The following is a 23,422-nucleotide window of genomic DNA, read 5'->3' on the forward strand; positions in this document are numbered from 1 at the left end:
TATACGGTCAACTACACAGACTTACCGATTGAAGTTAATGAAGATAGGATACCAACAGTCTAAATTCTGACATGATTTTGCTCTTGGATATTGATTTCATTTTTTCCAAATTTAACTTCATGACAGAAAAGTTAAACTCTGCTGATGCTAGCAAAAGGTCTCTAAAGACTTTGAATATGCACGTGCCATTAAAATAGGACTATTATCTCTCCTGTCTTAAAAACGATGCTCTTCTTGTTATGTCTTGCATTTTTGACTGTTTGGGCTAACTTAACTCTTTAGTCTCCCTACAGGGCAGTGGAAGACCTAGCAGACAGTACTATAATCACTGTAGTAAGGCTTCTTTCTTTCTGTCTTAAAGGTCAGTAATTGGCCTGTATTTGAAATCGCATGGCATGATATTGGAGTCTATGTGCTTAGGCCAGAGTCTGACAGCATAGGAAATGTGTGTTTTCCCCTGGATTTAGTTCTTGACTCTGGGATTCCTCTATCCATTCTTTTAGTGTGATCTCAGTGATAGCAAAACCTTCAACGATTTCTTCAATGACTTCAAAGTTCCTATTTCAGAATGACTCCTCTAGCTATGTCTTATTCTCAGAGCTGAGGTCTAAGAATAAGCCTTCTTGAATTTTCCTCTGGCATCTCAAACTCAACTTCTTCAAGCTGCATTTATCACTTTCCCTAACAAATCTATTCATCTTTCTTTATTCCTTAACTCTGTCAATGGCATCATGGCCAATTTTCCCCATTCTTCTAAAAAGAAATATGTTGGATATTTTAGACTATTGTCTCTACTTACACAGAGCATCATTGCCCAGGTCTAATTATCTCTCCTTTCTTACTATCACTTGAATCTAATTCTTCCTTTCATCTGCTATGGTCCTGATTAGAACTTCATAATTTCTTTTGAGATAAACCTCCTAATTGAGATCATTGCTTTTGTTCTGTTTTCCACCCAAGCCATCCTTCTCAATGACGACAGCATTATCCCTCTTGAACACAAATGGAATTTGTAATATGCCTTCTTAGAATCTCCCTCCAATGGCTTATTTTTTCCATCAAGATAAACAAAATTCCATACTAATTATCCCCATAAGCATATGACCCTGTCTACTGTCCAGCTTCACATTCTCATAAGCTGCTTCCTATACTCCAGGAATATCAACTACAACATGTTTTCCAAAGGTCGATATATTTTCCATATGTTGTTCCTTCTTTCTAAGGACCCTCTCCTTACCCATCCACCTGCCAAATTCACATTCATCCACTCGTGCATGGCACAGGAGTCCCCTTCTTCCAGGAAAATCCTCTGATTTACATGCTTAACCACCCCTTCATGGTCTCTTGAACGTTATTAAGATCTCTCTCCACAGTGTTCCAATGACAGCTTTGCTCTCCCTAACATAGCCCTTGTAGCATGGGCTAGTGTCTTTACCTGTTTCTCCATCTACAGGATGAGTCCCTGAGTCTAGGGATTGTGTCTGGTTCATCTCTGTCTCTTCAGTGCTTAGCACACCAAAGCTGGCATATGGTAGGGGCTTAATTCATGATGTATGATTAAATGGATGAATACATGGATATTATCCAAAATTCCTTTTCATCCATCCATTCCTGCATCTATCCTTAGAGAATCAAATCCTATATACTAAAGATTCATTGAATTGATAGAAGACATAGAGACTAGATGTCTCTTGAAACATAATGTGAAGTCATATTATCCAGAAGGAAGAGAAACTACCTTATAAGCAAAAGTAAGGATTTTTTTTATTGTTTGTTTGCAGCATGGCCAATATGTATCTATACTCATATCGGTATCTATATCCATATCTGTATCTGTATGATATACCGTGTTAGTAATAGTCTACAATAAGATAAGACAGAAATAGAGCAATGACTCAGGTGTTTAGGACAGGTTTCAGACAAAACAGACTTTTAAAATCCTTTATGGGGGGAAATCAGTCTCTCAACAAACAGTGTTAAATTATTTCATGTACCTGACAGATTCAACAAAGTACAGCCAAATTTGATACTTTTGAGATCTATTAGTATCATAAGAGCAGGACTATCATCTTTCTGGTTCCAAAAATTATGTTCCTTTATATATAACCCTCTGGGCAGCATGCCTACTTCCCTGTAAGTTTGTGTATAATTTTTCCCATTATCACCCCCTAGGTCCTTTCACCATCACCACTTTCCAGGCATCTACCATCCACTGAATAGCCATGTTTCTGATTATCTTTTCCCAAATGTATTAGCTTGCATTATTTAAGGCTGAATCTCTTTTTATTATTTCCTGCTCATATTTCTAAACTCCTTAAGTCCATTTGTATGATTCTTTTGTCTTCACAGATGTCCACAGTTCCTCCCAATTTAGTATCATCAGCAAATTTAATTAATGCTCTGTTTACCTCTCTTTCTAATGAAACCAGTCCCCTGTTTCATTTCATCATACAAAGTAAAAATATATTGGCAATAAAACAGTCCGAAGAAATGTTCCCTCACTGTAGGAGGGGAAGTTCAGGATACAGCAAAGAACCATGTGGTGAGGAGTGGACAGGGCAGCGGGGTGGTGAGCTAGTTTGCTACTGCCCTAAAGCAAAACCTTTTTCACAGCAACCACATTTGGCAGACTGCCTGAGTTGGTGCTGGGGTGTGTGTGTGTGTGTGTGTGTGTGTGTGTGTTCTTGGAAGGTAACTATATTACCCTAACTGAGGACTTTTTACTAAAGATATATTTACTGATACATGAAAAGCATATTTAAAACTACGTGCAAATACAAGTGTAAGCAGGTAACATTTAATCCATTCTGTAGCTACAAACCTAGTTATAAATACATACATCCGAATATATACAGGCTCACAACCATTTTCACTTGGCTTTGTCTAACATTAACTACAGTCTAAATTTTTATCTCATTTTTTAATTTAATAAATGGTTTAGATCCAAATTACCCATTGGGCTTAATTCAAATTCCTTATAAATGTTAGATTCATTGAATAAAGAGAATTTTTACTCAGTTGCAGCCAATAGACAAATGTCGGTAAAAGAAAGATTTTAACCTCTAGAATTTATAGGACAGAAAGGTGAGCTTGGCCAACAGAAAGAGACTTTACTTGTTAACTACAAGGTGAGCAAGTTTATGTTCAAAGAATTATAACATTAGTCTTTGAAGATATGGCCATCCAAATATGGGGTGATTTATGTACGGAAAACAAAGATGGCATTTACTAAGCACCCACTATGTGCCACACATAATTCTAGTACTTTCTAGAGTACATGAGTGTATTTAAATACTGTATTTAAATACTGTAGATTTAAAACCTACTGTATTTAAATACTGTAGATTTAAAACCTATGTTAATTACTATCTGATATTCCATAGACTATTCCAAACTCCGGTAAAATTTCATAAACATTTGTTATGTTGCATATGAAGAGTCAGTCTTTTAAATGTGGATCAATTAGTATAAATCTATTGACTATAAGGGGAAGAAAACCTTTCAGGTTTATGCTCTGATTAAGACAGACAGATGGTTGACCAACATCTCTGTTGTTATGTATAGAAGATCATGAATGCTCTCAGTATTGAAATGAAGGCTGATCCATACTTTACACATAGCACAAGGTCACCAAAGATGTTATCACCAAGGGATGATGTTAACGCAATAGTGACTGGGAATACTGTTAAGTAGTCACAGCCTCATATTGTTTTTCTAGTGAGAAAAATCTGATGCATAATGCATTCTTATGCGAGAATTTTCTCAGATGCCAGGACTTTACAGGCATAACTTTCATAAGCTTTAATGGGAGTTTCCTGCCAGCACCTGTTACAGTATAGAGTTCTTACTTTTCACACATAATCCAAGACTGGCTTGGAACACTGACTTGGAAAAACTAATATAGTGAAACCTTCTTATAATGTTTCCTCACATATAATGTTCATCTTTTAATTCTTGGTCTGATATATGTATGTACATGTTTTCCTTTCAAATTCTTTTCCCACCAGAAAGACTTTTTTTCACAAGCTTTTTATGGATAGGAGCAGATAAAGTGTATATATATATATATATATATATATATATATATATATACACACACACACACATATATATATATAACATATATATATATATGATATATATATTACTGAATATACTACCGGAAAAGATACATAAGAGGGAAAGTTATTAGGATAGAAATTAAACTAATGTTAGAAATCTACTCTTCTTAACCGGAAATAGTTTTGAGACACTTTGGATTCCTGAGGAGCCCCAGAAACAATGAGAGTGCCATGTGCAAACAACAATCACCAGAGATCCAAAACAAGGATCACAGGTCAAAAAATATAGTTTGGCTGTGTCTTTACAGAACAAAAATATGGGAAACTTAATATTTAAATTAATATGTGGATAAATCAGCAGGATAATATTTTGTATTATGATAATATTTTGCATTGAAGGAGAAAGAGATAAAAGGAGTTCTTAAAATCTTATATATATATATATATATATATATTTTAAATTAACTCCCACAAATTGTATCCCCCAAACAAAGAAAAGTATTAGTGTATCTGTTTAAAACTGTTGGAGATTGCACAGAAATACGATTTTGTGAACAGTAACGTCTCTTTTCAAGGTGTTTAAAGTCTCCTCTTGTTTACTATTTCCAACATACATGGCATATAAGAATGAAAACAAATCTTTATACTCAAAATCTGGAGTCATTTGTTGTCACTGTCCCCTCTGACAGCACGGTGGGCAGGAGCAATAGTTGTTAAATGTCAAACATTTTCAAATAGTGATTTTGAGTTCCATATTTATAGCAGGGTATTGTAACTAATGTTGGTAGGTTGAATTAAAGTTAGAAAAGGAGTCTGAAACCCTGAAACCATAAAGAGACAACAAACCTGTTAGTGAAGTTGTCACTGAGGCAAAACATGAGTCTGAACAAGGACAACTCTAGGACGAATCAGGACATATTTGCTCCCTTCTTTTTTTTTCCTAGATTGTTGCATTACTCTAATGTCCCCTTGGGCACTGTGTCTGACCTCCGACACCTTCCTCCTGGCAAACCCACCTGAGGAATATCATTTATACCTTAGCTTGAAGTTCAGACATCCTCAAAACTCCTTTGAGTGTTACCTTGAGTCCAGTTTTATTTTTAAATATTTTATTTATTTATTAATGAGAGACACAGAGAGAGAGGCAGAGACACAGGCAGAGGGAGGAGCAGGCTCCCTGCAGGGAGCCCGATGCAGGACTTGATCCTGGGACTCCAGGATCTCGCCCTGAACTGAAGGCAGGCACTCAACCCCTGAGCCACCCAGGCATTCCCCCTTGAGTACAGTTTTGAAGAGTAACAGCAATTTCTCATTAAAAGTCTTTATTTCCTACTTGAGTTTTTCCAAGCACCAGTGAAGAAGGGTTTTATTTGGTTTTGTTCTTTCTGATAAGGCAAAGAAGGGCAATTGAAATCACACGGACACCTTTAAAAGCATGCTATGTTCCCAAGCTTAGTATCTTCCTCCACTCTGGGTTTTGCTTGTAGGGTACTTCGCTCCAAATGTGGGCAAAACAAGGCCATTGTTTTCCTTTGATATTCTGGCCAATGAATGAATAAAAATGCATTTGTTTCTGGGTATCATAGTCTAAGGTTTGTTTGGAACCTGCAAGTACATTGGGAATCTAGGACTTCCTGAGTCATTCAGGGATGTTTGTCTCTTACTGATGAACATTAGGCTGAGTTCCCTGAGGAAACTTAGGGCCACCTCAGGGATGAGAGTTTTCGGATGCACCCAGTGGTCTAAAACAGGCAGCTCCACACACAGTGCAGGTGCAGAAGAATGACACAGTGGGAGAAGTCTCCAAGACTGTGATTTCTGCAGGCATTGGTGCAGAAAGGAGAAAGGCCTGAAATCAGAGGTCTCATGATTCCAAGGATGAACATGTCTTTACAGAATTTCAATCTGTAGAGCAAAGCCCTAAATCCTTGATTTATATAAGCAAAGCTTTGAATCTCAGTTTAGAGCGTTGCATTTGCCAAAATGAAAAAATTATTGAATAAGTTGTCTCTGAAGAAAGATAATTTATTACACCATTCTCATGATGGAAAATTATTATGATGATAAGACCAAATTATGTTTAAGGGTAAAATGTATTTAGACAGGCTGAAAAATGTACCTTTCCTCCCCTAAATCTTTAAATACAGTGAGAACACTCCATTTCCCCGTATCCTGGTGTATCTGAGAAAATCCAGGCAGGGTAAGCATTTGGGTAATGGCAACTACCTTGGATTAACTTGAAGCCAAATTGGACACTCGCTTCCTCTTTCTGTTTCTTTCCTGTTGTTTATCACACTTGCCCTCTTGTCCTCCATCTCAGCCTGTCCCATACCCTACACAAATGAAGTCTTGTATTTTCTGTCCTTGTAGCTGAAGCCTGCTGTCAGGACAAGATCTAATAGATAAATCTACATTAAAGTGCACATGATTAGTGAGGTTTGAAGTGAAATCCTTCCATGGGATTTAAAGAAAAAGGAATAAAATTCTAATTACATAATTTTAGGCATAAGCAAAATTGTGTAAAAGGAACACTTTAAGACAGAGTCATTACCTCCAAGCTTCTGAAAGATGCCCTAAATATAGCCTCTGTAATTAATGTTAAGACTAACCTTGGGGACTGGTGGTGTAAAGTCCAGGTCTCCGAATTGATAATCTTTCATTTCTAATTTCTACAGCACTTCACGAGTCAACGGTAGTGAATAATCATGGATTTTCTAATATTCTTAAAATTCAGAATCTGCTGGCCCTTAGGGAAAATGAGGAAATTGAGACACTATTTAAATTTCATACAATGGAAAACATGAGATGCATTTGTAACTTGGTTTCTTACCACTTAGAAAATTACATATATGGGATAGACACTCAATAAATATTTTATTAATGAACATCAACATATGTGGCACATCTTAGTTTAATATACCTCTTTCTATGACAACAGATCAGAAAGAAATGATAGATGCTAAATATGCATAAACGCACAGAAATATTTCAATAGGGTTTTTTTATGTAGACCTATGTGACAAAATCCTCCAGAAGCAGGAAATCTGGTTTGTATTATACTAGTGCTAGATGAGTTTAAATAAGGGAACAATTGGTATTGGAATGTCTTTTTCTTTTTTTTCTTTAAGCCAACAAGTAATGTTTTGAGTAACTGGAGTGTGTGCAATGCTTTACTAGAGGGTTAACAGCCCTCAAGTAGTGAAGAATGAAGCCGAGGAGATGGGTCTCCTACACCACTAAAAGAGAACTTGCCTTACCTTTCCCCTTATGAAGTGATAGTAGAAGTTAAAAAGCCAACCTCCTTGCTAGCTTTAGGCCTTTATCTATGCATTTCTTTGTTTTTTTTTTTTTTTTTTTTTTTTTTTTTTTTTTTTTTTTTTTTTTTTTTTTTATTTTTTTTTATGCATTTCTTTGTGTACAAGACCTACAATCACAAATGACAATGGTATAAGTTGTCCATAGATAGTTAGAGTTTACAATTAGGGGAAATGATTTTGTCTTTTCAGCTCTATTCTAGAAACCTTGCATTTGTATTTCCTAACCTGGTGTCATTTGTTCAATAATGGAATGGTTTGTGAAATACTTAAATTTTGAGATTTCTATTGTGTCTCATAAAGATTTGGAAACTGCTACCATCGGTCTTAAAGCATGCTTCAGATGAATTAGATATACACCATAGAGCATTCAAGGACAATCAATAGTTTTATCTTTCAATCGTTTTCAAATGAGCCTAAAGGAACATAAACCCATATAACAAAGAAATGTAATCTATGGCATGATGTTTTGGTAATGAAGTAAATATCATTATTTTCGGTTTATAATAATATACGTATTCTTACATATGCATATATGTATGCATATGCACACATACAAAATAGTAGGAAATGTATAAAATAATAAATAAAACCAGAATCATTTTTATAATCCCGCTGTACACAGGTAATTACCATTAATAGTGTGCTGTATAATATGTAATACATATAACATATATATTACAGTTATATATAGTGTAGTGCATAATATATATAATATACATAATACGAAACATGTGTAACTTAACTGTTTCAGGATATAATGTGAAACTGAATACCTATCATAATGATGTTTCCTTCTTAAGTTGGCTATAGAGCATATACCAACCTGAGTGTATTGCTCAGATGTCTTGCATGTACGAAAATATTAGAGATTGCAGGTGCCGTTGTTACTAACTCATCAGTTACTAACTCAGCAGAACAATCCTAGCGCTGTAGCTCCATGATATCCAGACTATGCACTCTTCGTTCTTTGCTATAACTCCAGTGCCTAGTCCACTTTTGCAATATAATAAGTGCTTAATCAATATGTGTTAAGTTGTATGCAAGGTTGGAGTTCACCAACTCAAGGCCTTTCCATCCAGAATCTATTGGAGTTTTTCTTTCCTTCTGTTTAACCCCAGTTGAGCACAGATCCATTTGCCAAAAAGGGAGGGTTGCGTAGCAGAAGTATTAACAATACCCACCTGACACCCTCTCCTGTGTTATCAAAAAGAAAACGATAATCTTCTTTATATTTTCTGAGAAAAGGAACTTTATTCTTTAGTCACGCTCACTATCATGGCCGGGAGCATCTTCTTTAACTAGAAGAGAGTCTGATGACACCAGAATTTCTCAGAAGTTTGTCTGTGATCTATATAGGATTTTACTGATGGTAGATATACTCAAACAGGTTGGTAGTTTATTTTGTCTTTGTGTCTGGAATTCTGCTTCCCTACCCCACTTCAGAGGCCGCAGCCAGAAGGGCTCTCTCCCTCACCTGAATGTTTAGCAGAAGCAAGCCATCAAAACCCTCCAGGAAGTGGCTAGCTAAAGGGTCTGAATTAGAGGCACCTCCCCAAAGAAGATCAAAAGTTATGCTCCACCAACACAGAGACACTGAGAAATGGTTGAATGTGTTCTAAATTAAACTGCCCTGGTGGTGAGCAGAGATCTGCCAAAATCTTTCAATTAATCACTTTTACCTTCAGGGCAGAGTTAGACTGAGAGTATTTCAATAGGTTTTTATTGGAACAGGGTTATTTCAGATATTAAACTATGTTGCACAAAGTAAAAATAATGTTATTTTTAAGTTGCTACTCTTGTTAAATAAAAGTTGGCAAGCATTCTCGGGGTCTGTATTGTGTCTGTGTATTTGTGTATGTGTGTGGCTTTTTTCTGTGCCGTAAGCCTCATTGATTTAAAAAAAGTGAACAGCAATGAATTAGGTGGTAAACATATTCATACAACCATTTTCATTAATAATATGTCATAAATAATAGAAGAAAGGTTTTAAGTGTATAATTCTGTGCAACACAATTGAGATAGTTTTTTTTTTTTTTTTTTTTTTTCCTACATCTTCAGCAGTAAGTTAATTAGAATCACCTGCATTTCCTTGGGTGGACACCAAATGGATTGCAAACAAAAACAGATTAAAATAGCTGCTGGAGCTCATGGCATACAGATGACAAGATTCACAAAAAGGACAACGAGGCACTGAAAATGTTCGCTTTTCAAACAATTTTAGAGGAAATTTAGCTCTTGCAACTTCTCAGTAAAAGCTGCTTGTAAGTGTTTTGCTGAAAGACTAGAACAGCTTTGTTTCTGATCCCTTGATGAGTGAGAGAAATGTTTAAGAAAGATCACTTTACAGAGAGATTCAGGCTGAAATGCGATGACTGTGATTCAAGCCAAGCCAAAAATTACAGTTCAGAATGAAAGGGGAGGGACGTGGTTTGGGAATCCATTTTCCCACATTCCTGAATCTCAATCATCCCAGCCAATGTTTAAAAAAAAAAAAGTCCAATGGAAAACAATGAGGTCACTTTGTTTAGATGTTTTAAAAAAATAGGGGTGGGGGGATCGAAAAGAATGAGAGCAAATATATGAATTTCAAATCAATATCTATTTCAAGTATAATGGGATTAAAGGCTAGACTTTATGTAACTATTATGAGTTCATCACAAAAGGAGCCGTTTTTCAGCGTTTTCTTCTTGTTTGTGTTGGTAAGCCTTTTAGGGCATGTCTTTAACTTATAAAAGAGTTTGTTGCCAAATTTTTAAAACAAGAAGTGTACATGGGCATAGTCTACAGATCATTCCTTCCTAAGCTCCAAGCTTTCCTTATGAATTGTACCTTCAGGAAGCTGGGTTTCTTTCATTAAACCTGCTATGCCAATCCCGTGGCAGTGGTCACCCACTGCTGTTTGAATTTCACATTATGCTAGTGCATTTGCTTGCAAACTGCCAGATGATAATGGCTGATCAAATTAGACTGTTCATTCTTATTACTCATATTTATTTTAAAGAAACGCTCTGAGCAAGTCACAATTCCAAAAAAAAAAAAAAAAACTATTTATTTACATCAGCATGATCACAGCAGAACATAACAATGGAACTCAAACAGAAAAGAAACTCAAAGAATGAGATGCAATGGACCAAATACCTTCCAGACACATGAAGTTTTTCCTCAAGATGAGAGCTCTCACTTAATGTTAATCAGAATCATTGGCCAATATTTGTAAGAAAAAAGAGAGAGAGAGAGAGAGAGAGAGAGAAAAGAAAGAAAGAAACATGTAAAAGAATTTATCAAAGACTATTTCCAGGTACTTTGCTTCCCATTTTGCAGAAATCATTTCAGTTCATTACCTTTTGTCTTGTCAAATCAAGGATATTGGGTTTCCTAGTGAAATTTCACAGACAAATTCAAGGATTCTCTGAGATCTTCCTTACCTTGAAATACTTTCAGAATGATTCTAAGATTGATAGAATTCTATAAACCATGTTTGTGTCTACCATGCTGCAGGCTTCATATTGTTGGGCCTCAAATTCTTGGCTGAGTTTAGACAAATATGTAAGGATCAATGTTTGAGAAATGAGGAACCACACATAGGATGCCATCTTAGACTCCCATTTCATTTTACTCCGGTATTGGGGAGCGTATACGAATGACTTCCACCTGTATCACACTGGCATGTTGTAATAACTTCTTTAATAACTTCTTTCCTTTTGTTTTTAGCCTTATTTGCCTAACAATTAGTATTCTATACATTTAAAAGCATGATTTTAAAGGCAATTGGCTTCGTAGTAAGTCTAAATGGAATGAATGCAAGCTGAACAAATGTGTGGAGGTTATATGCAAAAATAAACCTAATACATAAAAACAATTACAGTAAATGGAAATCAGGATCTAGCCCTCAGTACTGATGTCTTCATCAGTACTCACAGGACTTCACAGGACTTTTTACATACTATTATCTACTGTTCTGGACTCTGATGGTATGGATAAATATCTCCAATTATGACACAATTAGTGAAATATTATGATAAGGACTAAGTATAAATATAAGGGGAAAACTCTAATAGTTAAAGATAGTGCATATTGAGGATAATGGCTTTTATATTTCCAGTGACATTTAAAGAATCCGGTGTGATTGTCTTGTTATTCTTAAAGTGTCCAATGTCTGGCTTAAAAGGAACTGGAGAGATGGGAAACTAATCCAATAAATGATTTTCCAATTTCTTTTCTAACAACATCACTCTACACAAGAATAAAAACAATTCTTAATAATAGTAGGAGCACCTGGGTGGCTTGTTTCTGCTCAGGTCATGATCCCAGGTTATGGGAGGTGGGGCTTGGTGCTCAGCACAGAGCCTGCTTGAGATTCTCTTTCCCTGTGCCCTTCCTCCTTCTCGTGCTCTCTAAACAAACAAACAAATAAATAAATAAAGTCTTTAAAAAATGATAAGAATACTTAAAAGTAAAAAAAAAAAAAAAAATCAGCCATCTCTCCCCCCATCTGCAAATACTAGAGCCATAGATCTTTTCAAGGTATAAGTGGTACAATACAGAACCACCAAGAAACACAACTAGTAATGCTCTTAACACTCAGGATATTTTGTCCTTTTCCTCTCCCAATTTTAAGTTTATTTTTCCAGGTGATCAAATAGGATAAGACTGAGCAAAGAGCAAGTATGACATGAATGAATGATTGAATGAATGAATGACGAATAAATGTGTAACTAATTTTGGCTAGGATCCTTAACAATTTTGTTTCCTAGTGTAACACCTTAAACAGATGTGAGTTTGGCAGTAGGGGGAGATTTGATAATGATCCTACACAAGTGGCCAACGAACAGTCCCTGAAGAAAAATCAACATCTCTCCCTCTGATCCAAAATTCTGTATTTGATACTATTTTGTCCTTAGTCCCATAAATTATTTAATTTTTGCTATTTTAGTTTTAAGACAGTAATTTAAATCTGGAATTTGGTCCTTATCTATAACACTATCTATATAAACAATACAAAATAATGTTACATTTGTTAGCATCACAGGTCATAGTTTTCTCAGAAATAGAAAAGCACCCTTCTCTTAGTACCTCTTTTTCGCTCGAACATCTCTTTAAAAATTTTAGCAACAAAAATTTATCTCTTTCATATCTTAATAGGACTAAAATTCTTCTTTTCCCTATGAATCTACTACAAAATATCTGGTAGATGAAAAACTTGTTTCATTCATATGTAAGTCTTTGAAAAAAAGACTATTACCCAAATCAATCGATCAAGGAAAGTTAAAGATAATGTATAGAATTGTCAAATCACCTCTGGTACACCTGGCAATAATATAACATTGACTTTCAACTATACTTCAATAATCAAAGTTAAAACTAATTGAAAGTAGTATGATGTTAAAAAGAAAAGACCGGCACTGGGGGGGGGGGGGGCATTTGATGGGATGAGCACTGGGTGTTATGCTATATGTTGGCAAATTGAACTCCAATAAAAAAAATTTAAAATTAAATAAATAAAAAAATAATAAAAAGGAAAGACAATTGTGACAATTGCCTCTATAACTTTTTATAGCAGAAACACAAAGAAGGAAAAAGAATATATCAAAATAAGGTGAAAATATAAAAGGAAGGGCTTATGAAACAAATAGAAGAGTAAAATATAATAATCTCAGTAATAAGGGGAACATTTGAGAAATCATAAGTGATAATAGAACTTCTGTAAATATGTAAAAAAGGACAGGAGTGAGAAAAATAAAAGGAAATGAGGGGTGTACTTAACCTGGACCCTATATTCACATATTTTCCCCACATTAGAATTAGAGACACATGAGTATTTTAAATATTCATAATGTAATCCCAGGTCATTTACATCCCATATGCCGACAAAGAAAATTATTATATAGCAGTTATCCTCACAATCTAATGAGACTTTTGTTTTCAGTATGAAAAAGTCTATCTTTATGAAAAGCAACATAGGGCCCCATTCAAGCTGGCATACTGAAAAAAACATGTCTGATTCTCCTTCCTCAAAAAATCCCCATGAAATAATAGAAAAGATATGTCAAAAAAGAAAAAGAATAATAATGGTGCTGAAAACAGAAAAGGTGCCATCAGCCCACCAGAAATAGAAATTCCAGGAAGACAGAAAGCAGATGGGATCAAACAAGTGGAGAAATTAGAGCAGAAGAAACACCATTCCCAGACACAATAATTAGGCACAATTCTTTCTAGGGATGTACTAGAGAATATTCAAGCTTGGAGTTTAGTAAAAAAGGGTAGAAATCAGCAAGAGGATAATAAATAAATAATTCACTAAATATCAGATCTAATATCTGGGAGACCTGGGCCACTCTCCATTTATCCTGTACCAAGGAAGCACCTGCAGCAGCTGCTGGAGCCTGAAAACTAGTCCCACAAGGACAGAGGAGAGACTGGTGGCACCTGAGAAAGAAGGCAGTGCAGAATAAGGTGACTCAGGCCCTCTCTACACAATAGACGCAGAGTTAGAGAACTTTGCACAGAAGCAAAGCCATTAAAGTATTATTATTCAAAAAAAGTTTCTCCCTCCTTTGGTAATTGAAGAATTCCTAGCCCACTGTCTACTCACCCCATCATCCTGTAAGAAACTCTCATTCTGTCTGCCCATGTAAGATTGAAGCCAATTGGAGGAAAAAGAGATGCGTGCAAATACAAAAATACCCTTGACCAACCATATATTCTCATTAATTCACTCTTTCAACCATAATAGCAATCTGATGTTTGAACAGCATCCATCTTAAAGTAGTTTTAGATGGAAAAGAGACAATAAAGGGAAGGATATATCAAGAAAATAATATAAGGAACTTTTCTGATTGAAAGGGTCAAAATATAGACAAATCTGAGGAAAATTTTACTTCTACAAGTTTAAAGAGAAGAATCTTTTTTTAAAAATCCTGAAAGAAAAAGCAATTGACCTACAAAGCATCAATGATCAATTTAATAAAAAGACTTAACAGCAGAGACACTAGAAGATAATGAAAGTTTTTTTTTTTTTCAAAGTTAGTAAAGTAAAAGTTTGTGAAGCTCCAACAAGTATTTAAATCAACAATTCATTATGAAACAAAACAATCATGGAGATGGAAGAAATAAGAAAATTTACCAATCACGTACTTTGATGAATATAGAACTCCTAAAAATAAATCCAAGAGAGATAACAGTGGAACACAAGAGAGGAGCAAGTAGTTCACTGGGACCCTGAGCTGCACTGTCCAATATGGTAGTCATGAAGTTACACTATTTAAAATTAAGTAAAATAAAAATTCAGTTGCACTAGCCACATTTCAAGCACTCAGTAGTCAGCCAAACGTGGCCAGTGGACCTGACTTAAACAGGTAGATAGAACATTTCCATCATGTAGATAGAATCATTAGTACATTTCCATTGTCACAGAAAGTTCTTTTGGGCGGTGCTTAATTTGAAGAAATGAAGGAAACCGCAAAAGAAGACGAGAACACATCAGGCCTTGACTTTTGGGAGAGGTCATTTTTGAAGCAAAATTTTAGTGTTGAACCCGAATACCTTTTTTTTTTAATAGCAATTAATACTGACTTATAAGTAAGCCACAAAATCTTTATATAAGTAAAATAAAACAATCAAAACTTTGAGAATACAAGCAATAATATAAAAGGATAAAATTTGAACTATGAAGGAGAGAAGGGGAAGGAAGAGGAAATGCACTATTTCTTATTTTTCTATAGCACAGAAGCAATTTGATTTAAGAAAGGGAAACAGGTCACTATAACTAATAATAACAGAGAGAGTACATAGATAAGTGGTAAGAACTATCCACTAAACTCATTATCTTTTCTAATAGGGAGTCAATAAATACCAAAGTCAAATTAATAAACAGAAATATGGCACATTAACATAAAATGAATAACAACAAAAAATTAAAACTGAACTGTTCACAGTGACAATCTTTGTATAGCAAAAGTGGGTAGATAAAATGTTTTTCTATAATATTTTGTGTGGTTTAATTTTTCTTTTTTTCCCAAGAAGTGCATTTGCCTCTACAGAGAAAAAACTCTATTCAAAAGGGCTATTATAAGTTAACATGTAGAAAAATATTCTTGTTTGACCATCAGAATTGTGTCAACTATCCTAAGCTAATCATTCTTGACTCCTTCTTGAAGGATGATGGATAAAGGATGAACTTCTTGAAGGATGATCTTCAAGGCATCTCGCAAGGAGTTATTAATAGTCAAATAAAGCCAGAAAATAGATGCAGCATAAATATCAGTCACTGAGACAGAGTAGAAATTAAATTCAGAAAGAGTTTCAGGTTATATCCTGTACTCTCAGTCATTGAGTTTAAAGGCTGAGAACAAAGAAGTTGGTGATAGAAGATTGGAGACACTCAATTTAGAGGAGGAATAGATAGATCTGAATGGCACATTGACTTCCCCTCGGGTTTGGTTCTGAACTCAAGCAGGGCCTTCAAAAGACCAAGAAAGAAATGTGCAGCTCTCTTTGGGGGCATTCTGGGTGTTCCCATGCTCATTGGTTTTTGCCAGAGGGAAAAGCCAGAAGACCAAAGAATTGTGAGAATGACTCTTCTTGCGGTAGCTCTGGCCTCCTAGGAATTAGGAAGTGCCATAAATCTCGGGAGAGGGGCTGTTTGCGCAAACTTCCCAGCCCACATTTCAGACTCCAGGGGTTCAGATGCATTTCGTTATGTTCCAGGAAAACAAGCAAGCTTTTGGGGCACACCTCTCAACCAGGTTCAAAGTCTACGTCTTTGTGGTTTGTCCATCATTCAAGCTACCAAGAATGCTACCGAATCCACAGTTTGCAACTATTTTTAACAGGCTCATCTGCATTGTTGAAAACTGCCTGTATTTTGGCAGATAAGCCAGTCAACTCTGGAAACCGTGCTGGTCTCTTAGATTTCTTTTTGGAAAGTGTCTAAGATTTATAGTGGGAATTACTCATGACAGCTGCATTCTTTCCACTGGGTTTAGACCCACCATTTGGTCTAATAACTCCTAATTGTGTGTCTATCCTAGTCTAAGCTTCTTCAGAAGAAAAGGTGGGGGGTAGAGGAGAGAGACTTCTGAGAGTCTCCTATAGCGATACCCAGTGATTTTTGTCAACCGTAAAGACTATTTTGAAGCTTAAGAAGGTCAGCTGATGATGAACAAATAAATGACATTTCAGTGAACATGGATTTCTTCAGAGAATTTTTCATTACTGTCATTAATGCCAGTTTGATAAAAACAAAACAAAACAAAAAAGTAAAATGACTTAGTTTCACTGTGTTCCCAAGGTATTTTTAGCATAACAAGAAAAGTTCTTGTCAGCATCCAGTCATGGTATTTTCTTGAAAGAAGTACCTTTCAAAGTGATTTTTCTCCAAACTTCACCAGAGCACAACATGGGTACCTTGAAGACATTGCACATTTAAAAATCATACGAGGTCTAATTATATTTCCAAAATAAGTAGTTTCCAATCCAGCAAGGATAATGTGGTCATGAAAAGGATGTCCAAATCCACCAATTTACATTGGTTTGGTTTGGCATCACTTTCAAAGTTCTTGGAGCAAAAAGAGGATGGCACGTGAATCATTGCAATTTGGGTAATAATTCCTAGGACTTGGGGTTTGCCACTCTGTGAGGCATTCAGGGGAAAACTAATCAAGACTGTACCTATATAATTTATAACTGCTAAAATTCACTGATATGTTCCAGATTATTTTGCAAAATGTAATACCCTCCTTTTTAATATGTACTTTGTCATTTTCACTCTATTTATGTAATTTAAAAAGTATGATAGCAAGGGAGCATGAGCCATTTGAAGCAGGAGCCACTAATGTCAGAGATTGTTATCCTTCACAAGATATATGGTGTTGATATCTCTGAATCTAAAGGGCTTGGAAGTTGTGTCAAGTTAGATTCAAATTGCATCTAATATGTTTTGCTTTACTCCCTCTTACTTTCTGGTTTCTATCTTAAGCCACAAAGCAGTTTTTCTGTTGTGACTTAGTGCTACAACCATAGTGGTGGCACTGGTCTGAGTTACGTTCTCTGTCTCCATCCCCAGCCCTCCCTCCTTTTATCCCAAAAGAAAATTGGGTTATTAATTTAGGATGAGGCTGCTTTGTTTAAACAGTATAGTGCTTTCCAATTGCTCCAGTGTAATATATCCAACCCATACCGCTCTTTCAAATGTTTTTGATTACCGAACTGAAAGAAGAAAGAAGAAAGAAAGAAAGAAAGAAAGAAAGAAAGAAAGAAAGAAAGAAAGAAAGAAAGATCTTTTACTGAAATTTATGAAACACCAGGGATGGGGAGGGACTTCTTATGTTGTAACTTTAAATTTCTAGAAAAGGAAAAGAAAGTTTCGGATCCTGGGGAATTTCAGTAATTGAAACTCAGTTTACAACTCTAGGCAACATATACATCTACAGTTGCACATAAAATAATTAGAAAAGAAAGAGTCCAAGCTTCAAAATAGAAATGAGCTTGATTTTGTACCCTGAATAAAGAGATATGCATATAAAATAAAACTTAAGTAAGGTCCTTATTTGCAATAAAAATTCGTTGACATTCAAGTAATATCATTGACTATTGACCTCTGATAAGGGTCCAACTAATTAGCAAAAAAAAAAAAATTAAAAAGAATTATATAGTAAATTTCCTTGTTTGTATTGTAATAGATTTCAAGTGACATTTCACCTTGAATCATTATTTTAAATAGGGTTAATTTGACTGATTTTATAAAAAGCATATTAGGATTTCTCACTTGGGGAATGTGGGTCTGCATATTGCATCAATGTTTCTGTTTACTAAAATATTCTTTTTCTCAAATTCTTTCAAAGAAACTGATAACTCATGGGAAAATACCAGACTACTTTCATTTGGTGAAATTTAGTCTGTTTGTGGTGGCAAGCAGGATGACATTATTCACCAATCATGGTTTTGAGTGACCTTTGTCTAGTTTTAAATCCAAAACTATTACCAAAGGCCCCAAACTTGCCACCAGAAACATTTTTCTATGGATAATATGGAGCCACTTAAGGTGATTTGGAAGAAGAATTCCAAAATATTTTCCCTTATGGCCACATGGTTCAGAAAAAAATTAAACATAGTCCCAAGAGGGACTATTTCAAAAGGGACACATTTAGTTGAAAGCTCTGATATTTTTAAAATCTATCATATTATTTAAAATTTTTATGGGTTAAATCTAGGTACCAGACACTACCTAATGACAAAGCAAGGAAAGTAATGGGTAGTAAATTATAAAGTTCTGGGTATATGTATAAACTGAAGACCAATATGGTCACATACTAAAACTAGGAGTTGTTGGCATATCGAACTCCAATAAAAAATATACAAAAAAAAAAAAGAATGGAAAAAAATAAAACTAGGAATTGTATACTAGAAAACTTTTAGGTAGGATGATTGTTACAATGCAGTTGTCATTTGTACATTGTACTTAAAAAGCAAACATGTTGAGTCACTTTTGATGAATGGAGCTATTTTGTACATTAGGAAGAAATAATATATGTGACTTTTATAAATGTATGTGTCTTAGACACTCATATACACACTAATGGGTGTCCAACCTCATCTTAATTCCTCACAAATTCATAATTCTCATGAAGGGACAGAGACTTGGGAATTTATTATTAGATTGCTCTAGACCTACAAAACTCAAACCAATTAATACACTTGCTAATAACAACTATTGCATTTTATTGATATTATTCTGAATTGCTCTGTGGTTTATCACATGGCTGGGTCAAAATCATGAAGATGAACAGGTGGGCAGAGAGGATTTGTAGGGGAGGGAAAATACTTTGTATCATTTTTTAAATGATGGATACATGTCATTATGCATTTGTCCAAACACTGAATGGTACACTACCAAAATGAACCCTAATGCAACAATTATGATGTAACAATGTGTGTTCCTCAATTGTAAAAAATGTATCACTCTAGTGGGGTGGTGTTCATAATGGGGAGGCTATACATCTATCAGGGACAGGAAGCATATGGGAAATCTCTATACCATCCCTACAATTTTGCTGTAAACTTAAAACTACTCTAAGAAAATGAAGTCTTAAAAAATATTGAATGATTGTTTCGAATTATACTATTAATGCCAGTGTTGCAAGTTATTTTATTCTATCCTAAACTACTGATGAAATATTTTGCACCATGGCAGAAATGTTCTTACTATCAAAGAGATCATTTCATGTCAGCAAAGGGCTTTACAAAGCCCTTATTCTGTTATATTATGACAATAATTTCTACCAATTTATTTAATACTTTTGATCATGAATTCAAGTGTTTAATCATGGTGCTACACCATTTCTCTAGAGAAGCAGCTGAGATAGTTGGTTGGTAACCTCATCCCTGGCCTCTCTGAGGACCTGGACACATCAAAGAATATACACTCTTGACATTAAATGTTATCCACATTTTTTAAGGACAATAATAGTGTTTCAGTAAATGTTTCTATTTTCCTTTTTCCTCATTTTTTGATAACTTGGTCATGGAAATAACTAGATGCTATAAATAGATGTGTAGAAAACAAGTGGTTGATTATCCAAATCCACTGCCAGGATAAGTTATTCTGAATTATAGATGACCAGTTTTAAAATACTCTGAAAGTAATTTCAGCATTTTGCCAAGGACTTCTTTATTTTCCATCCATAAGGGAGTACTCCCATTACCTGTAATACATTAGAGATTATCAAACTAGTTATACATCTGGAATAGAATTTTCATTCTGTAGTTTAAAGTAATCGGAACAATGCAAGTTATGTTATAGTGATTACAAGAAAAAAAGAATGGAATTGGATAGGATGGAATAGAATAGAATAGAATAGAATAGAATAGAATAGAATAGAATAAAGAATAGAATAGAATAGAAGAATAGAATAGAATAGAATAGAATAGAATAGAATAGAATAGAATAGAATAGAATAATAAAGGAAAGGAGGGAGTGGAGGAGGGAAAGAAGAGGGAAGAGAAATTCCACAAATGCCTTGGGTTGTTTTCTGTCCAGAAAGGGGCAATAATATATATGCGAAAGTTCTTCGCCTACCTACTACCAGTTTAATTCCTGTCTTTTCCTTGGGACTGAATCTTAACTATAATGTGAAATCCCATACTACCTATTGCTCTTCTATGATTCAACTAGATTCAAATCTGTTGATGATCGACTATAATTGAATTTTATGATTAGTTGGTTGAAATTAAACTATTGAAGATTGCTTGGTTGAGGGCATAGAAATGTTTTCTCTATGAGGAAGGGATATTTGGTATTGATTTACTATTACCTACCTTCCCACGTTTTTTTTTTCTTTTATCATCTCAGTTCTTTTATGACCAAATATAAAACATGCCCTTTTATTTTCAGGTCTAGATGTTGATGGAATATACCGAGTTAGTGGCAATCTGGCAACAATACAGAAGTTAAGATTTATTGTCAACCAAGGTAAGTGATTTCTTCACTTCATTTTTTTTCCATAGTTTCATCTCTGGCAATATTTCAGACTCTGTGCTGTATGTATTATGAATCTGTAATGATAAATATTTTGAAGGGAACAAGAGAAAGTTGAAGAAATTAAACAATTATCACCAGAGAAGTAAGAGACAGTCAGTTTATGTGGAGATTAATAGAATAGAGAGAGAAGCAACTAACAGTTTATGTGAAACAAATAATTAGTGGAATATGACAAACTGAAAAATGAAAAAAAGAAAAATAAGAGCGTAAAAGAGAGGAAAATAGCCTGGCTTTGAAAAATGGTGCTGGCATATAATAAGCACTTAATGCATGTGAATAAATAATTGAGTAAATGAATGATGGAAAAGTAAGGGTCATAAGCACAAATGTTAGAAAAATATGTAATAGGTAAGTAAGATAATTAAAAATTAGGAAACTGCATTTATCATCAAAGAATTACAAATTAAAACAACACAGATACTACTAAACACCTGTTAGGATGGCCAAAAGCAAAACCACTGACAACACCAAATGCTGACAAGGATGTGGAGCAACAGGAATTCCCATTCACAGCTGGTTGAAATGCAAAATGGTACAGGGACTTTGAAAAATAGTTTGATAGGTTCTTATGAAAGCATATTTATACCAAGCTATCCAGCACTATGCTCCTTGATATTGGCCCAGATGAGTTCCAAACTTGTGTTCACACAAAAACCTGTGCACAAATATTTCCGGCAGCTTTATTCAAAATTGATAAAGCTTGAAAGCAACCAAGATGTCCATCAAGAAGTAAATGGGTAAATGAACAGTGGCACATACATATATTGGAATATTATTCAGTGATAAAAAGAAGTGAGATCTCAAGTCATGAAGAGGCTTGGAGGACCCTTACATGAAATTGCTAAGTGAAAAAAGCCAGCTTGAAAAGGCTATGTACAAAAAAAAAAAAAAAAAAGAAAAAGAAAGAAAGAAAAAAAAAGAAAAGAAAAGGCTATGTACTGTATGATCCTAACTATAGGATATTCTGGAAAAGACAAAACTATGGAGACAGCAAAATATCAGTGGTAGCAAAAGATCTGGGGGGGGGGGGGGTGGGAAGGATGAATCAATAAGCGCAGGGGATTTTTAGGGCTGTGAAACTATTCTGTTTGGTATTGTAATGGTGGATACATGTCAACATACATTTGTCAAAACTATATAATATACAACATGAAACTTAATGTAAACTATAGACTTCGGTTAGTATCAACATTGGCTCATCAATTGTAGCAAATGTACCACACTAATTAAAAATAATAGGGGAATTGTGTGTTGGGGTGGGGGGGACAGAGGGAGCATATGGGAACTCCCTATTTTCTATTCAGTTTTTCTGTAAACCTGAAACTTCTCTTTAAAAAAAACTATGAATTTAAAAAAATTAAAACAAAAAATAGGAAATGTGATAGAAAACAAGCAGACTCCAACATCTTAAGTTGGCCAAGGATAGAGTACTGGTGGAACTATCTATCTCCACAAATTTCTATAGATAGTAAAAGGTAGGACTTTGAATCATTTTTGTCTCTTCCTCCATTAACCAAGAATAGCCCTAGGGTGTGCATAAAGGGAGGTTTTAATTAATATTTGTTGAATGATGTGTGTGTGTTACAAATAGAAATATTAATACTGAGAAGCATTAAACCCTCCAACAGTTTAATTTGGGTTGAACTACCCTTTTAAGTGTTGACTCCACTACTTCTGGCCAGTGGGCACATGATTTTTATTTCTGAGAATCTTTATAACCAAGAATCTCCTCAGCTCTGTTTGCTTATTAACGTGAACCTTTATATTTCACAATTACTCTCTGTCCAAGGCAAAAACAACAACAAAAACAACAAAAACAAACAAAACAAAACAAACAACCCCCCTCCACGCTGAACTTAGCTTCACTCCATTTATTCATATTGGCCCCATTGGACTGAACCAGAATGCCCCCTCTGTGAGTAAAAATTGGATAAAATAGGCCCAGCCTCATTTTCATTCCTGCTTATAACCAGCTAAAATCATTCTTTTAATATATTTCATACTGAAGCCATATCCTGATTGGGATTCTAGACAGCTGGGCAACACATTTCTCCTACAAAGAAGAAATCTCAAAACAGAAGCCATGCTAGAAACAAACACTAGTTGCATTTCCTGCCTTTAAAAAAAAATTATGCTCAGCAGTTTGAAAAGGCAAAAAAAAAAAAAAAATCTGCAATGAAAATATGAAATCTGTCCATCTCATCTTTTGCAATCCAGACTTCAACGTCCTCTGAGGCTGTGTAACTGCTCATGTTTCCATGAGAGTTGACAATGTAAAGCTGGACAGAGGCCTGAGTTGGTATCTGGTAGCAGAGAATTGTCAGTAAACTGTCTCCCTGGTTTATAGCACTGTCACAATGCAGCATGCTCAGCGCAAATTATGCTACATTAGGACCTTTGATACTGGCGATTTCGTCCAAGTTGTGTTGTGGAGTTTTTTGAATTAGATGATAAAAGAATGCCTATACCGGCCTGTCTCAAATTTTGCTAATCAGATTATCCTTTGA

At 35.0% G+C, this 23,422-nt stretch overlaps 1 protein-coding gene across 3 annotated transcripts in view; it reads left to right on the forward strand.

Annotated features, from left to right (window-relative positions):
* ARHGAP15 (Rho GTPase activating protein 15) overlaps positions 1–23,422 on the forward strand; it is a 608,584-nt gene that overhangs the window by 393,901 nt on the left and 191,261 nt on the right. For all 3 annotated transcript variants that reach the window (XM_072789067.1, XM_072789068.1, XM_072789069.1), the window contains one exon: positions 20,769–20,846. In XM_072789067.1, coding sequence (XP_072645168.1) covers positions 20,769–20,846 — 78 coding nt within the window. The remainder of the gene's footprint in view (positions 1–20,768; positions 20,847–23,422) is intronic.

The sequence above is a fragment of the Canis lupus genome, chromosome 20 (assembly GCF_048164855.1).
Source record: "Canis lupus baileyi chromosome 20, mCanLup2.hap1, whole genome shotgun sequence".
NCBI lineage: Eukaryota > Metazoa > Chordata > Mammalia > Carnivora > Canidae > Canis > Canis lupus.